General features: G+C 34.2%; 1 protein-coding gene across 1 annotated transcript; it reads left to right on the top strand.

Annotated features, from left to right (window-relative positions):
• Positions 1-1,698, top strand: RHIMIDRAFT_31469 (uncharacterized protein). The gene is made up of 9 exons (XM_023614950.1): positions 1-20; positions 79-103; positions 171-204; positions 272-334; positions 393-558; positions 623-723; positions 803-940; positions 1,003-1,393; positions 1,455-1,698. The coding sequence occupies exons 5-9, from the start codon at positions 412-414 to the stop codon at positions 1,647-1,649; spliced, it is 972 nt and encodes a 323-aa protein (XP_023464263.1). The 5' UTR covers positions 1-20; positions 79-103; positions 171-204; positions 272-334; positions 393-411; the 3' UTR covers positions 1,650-1,698.
• The last annotated feature ends 1,196 nt before the right edge of the window (positions 1,699-2,894 follow it).

Here is a 2,894-nt window from a genome sequence, read left to right as displayed (position 1 = left end):
CTTCTGCAAACGGAAATTTGGTATGTATTGCATTTTATTCTTATAATTCAACTATTAACTAAACTATACGGTTCAAAGTAGAGAGGCAAAAGAAGAGCCAATAGTAAGTTGCCATATCAGAGACATATTACTAAAAAATATACATGTCTTTAATATTTTTTTGTTTTTAGACCAACTTGAACCATCAACTGCAGATGCTAAAAGGTATAGTTACAGTTTTGTTTATTTTTCTCGTCTTCCGTTTATTTATTTGGCCATTTTATCTGTACAGTCCTAGGTTGAATGAAGTATTTAGTGAAGTCTCTGGCATTCCCTTTACCACTCTTACCAATAGGTATATGTGAATATTAATATAAAAATAATATTTTTGTTCTTATTTCTTGTGGCTTTAGATTAATCAAAAATAATTGTATGGATTTATCAAACGATTCTGATGGAAGTGTTTTGTTCTACCTGCCCACTGAAAAAGCTGAGGCCTTGAAAGAGAAATATCTAAAAAATCCAAAGCTCATTAAACTAGATCATGGGGCAATAAAGGTTGTAAGAAGCCTATTAAAGGTAATAAACGTGCATACTACGTTGACACGCATGTGGCTCTTTAACCTAACAGCTCACAACTTAGAAAAAAAATCAAGTTGGTGATTTAAAGACCACTCTGTTATTCCTTGAACAAGCGTTTAAAAGTCCTAACAACTCTCAGATCTTTATGGTTTTTCACAAAGTGTAAAGTAGCTCATATCAATAACAACGCGCATTAACAACAATCATACTAATTGGCATCTATATTTTTTGCTATACAAAGACTAGATATTCATATGTCAGTTCCCGAGTTTTTCAACAATAACGAAATTGTCTATTGCTCTGAACAAGACTTTATAATCAAGGCTTGGGGCCCTATTCTCTCTGAAATCTTCAAGCAAGCAAAGTTGACGCTTCGATGGTAAATGCATAGCTTATTCAAATATATTAAAATCATTATTAACATGATATTGTAATCAAAAGGGGCGATACCACCATGGAAAACACAACTGCACCATTTAAAGTTGATTTGAGGGTGATCTGTACGATCAATGGAGATAGGTATGATGTCGGCTTTGTCGAATTTGCAAAGAATTTTACTGCTTCAAAAGCGCAAAAGGATCGCGTGAAGTTAATCTTGGAAGGAAAAGAGGCTTTAAATACTGTATTCAAGGTCATTGGAAAATACGTTCCTGATATCGAATTTTATACGCTACAGATTGCTGGTCTGAAAGGACATTTAATTTCCACTACACTTCAAAGCAATGGTCTTTATACAGCCCAAAACATCAACAATCGAATTAGATTTCCTCTCACCAACAACGACATCTTCGATCAAACAAGCCACTTAATGAAAGCTATTATCAAATTCAAGGTAGTGATGCGAAACATATATGTTGATTTCAAAAGTGGGCTAATTAAACGTTCAATTGTAGGCACAATGTTTGAAGATAAATGATGTCTTGGAAAAGGCACTTGCTATAAAAAACCAAGAAAGACTTTCTTTTGAAACTGTCCTTGATAAATCGGCAAAGAAAAAATACCGATCTCAACCTCTCCCACTCAGCGTCATTAAAGTGCCTGGGTACTGCACTCCCCTTTGGCTTGAAGAAGGATATGAAGATGAATGAGCGCTCTTTGTTTCTCTTTTCATAAATAAATTTATGTACATAATGATTAGGTATAGCAATCTTTTCTTCATCATCCTCTACTTCGCTGGGATTAGTTTTATTGCCTTTATCTTTACTTTGAATACACATAGAAAGTAACGAGTTACATATAATAGTGCTAGATAGTATAAGAATTACAAACTATATGTAAATACTTGATAATCCTTCTTGTTTGAGTCCGTCTAAGTTGAGCTAAATGTCTAATCAGCGCGGTTCCTATAAAAAATCTCCGACTTTTTACAACCTTTAATGGATTCTTCGAGAACTAGGTCGGTTATGAATCTTTGGGCTGAAGCACCTCAATTCTTGTAAGTCTAAACCGTTTTTTATTGGCTCTCTTCTACATACGTGAGACCGATAATATGCGTTTGCTTCCAAGTGTACTTTGCACGAAAAGTATAACAGCAATGGGCTGCTCATTGTAGTAGCACTTGCTATGCTGATTTTGGTGCATACAGAATATGTCAAAATGCACAGCCCTGTGGTTGGTCAATCTGCTAATCCAAATTTTATAACCAGCAGTTTCTGAGTGACCCTATTTCTGTGTGTATACATAGTTCAAATATAATAAGGGAGGATATGTAAAGACAGAAGTAAAAGTATTTCAAGACTGCTTGTGTGCATTTATTTCAGTAAAGCTATTTTAGAAGATAGAGATGAATGCATCTACCTCAAATAATGAATTAAAATAATAAAATATCTTGTTAATACGTGAATTGTTCAGTAGCTATTATAGCAGCTTTAAGTATTGTTTTAACGTGAAGATGAGAATACAATTAACTTTACGATAGCTAACGGCATTTATTACACTTATTGATATTATGTATATATACGCTATATCACAACAAAGCAATCAGATTTCAGTATTAGCAACGGGCTAATTTTCCGCAAATTGAAACGAAAATAACATTTTTCGCATTGGGAGAAAAACTTTCGTAGTTGTCAAAAAGAAGACCAGTACAAATTCGACGTTGAGAGGCGGAAGTTGTTCTAGGATATAAATTAGATTCCCAAAGATAAGCACAATCATATCCTAATAAGAGTCGGTTTCGGCATTAGCTTAAAAAAACATGTATATATATTTAAACATATACACTTATTTCTAATCTTGCAGAACTTCCATTCCATTAAAACTATAGCCACCATCCCTCAGCTATTTGCCTATTTCTAGGAAGAGAGGCAGAGGCGCGGTCAGGTCATGCCTTG

This window comes from Rhizopus microsporus (genome assembly GCF_002708625.1).
Source record: "Rhizopus microsporus ATCC 52813 unplaced genomic scaffold scaffold_13, whole genome shotgun sequence".
Classification (NCBI taxonomy): Eukaryota; Fungi; Mucoromycota; class Mucoromycetes; order Mucorales; family Rhizopodaceae; genus Rhizopus; species Rhizopus microsporus.
The sequence above is the reverse complement of the archived record's forward strand: the minus strand, read 5'-3'. Positions and strand labels throughout refer to the sequence as shown.

What these genes read in the sequence shown, in the direction of transcription:
- RHIMIDRAFT_31469 (XM_023614950.1), top strand. Translation starts at nt 412, where the DNA reads ATGGATTTATCAAACGATTCTGATGGAAGTGTTTTGTTCTACCTGCCC. An exon ending in GCAAAGTTGACGCTTCGATG is followed by an intron (nt 941 to 1,002) that starts GTAAATGCATAG and finishes TGTAATCAAAAG; the next exon opens with GGGCGATACCACCATGGAAA. An exon ending in AAGCTATTATCAAATTCAAG is followed by an intron (nt 1,394 to 1,454) that starts GTAGTGATGCGA and finishes GTTCAATTGTAG; the next exon opens with GCACAATGTTTGAAGATAAA.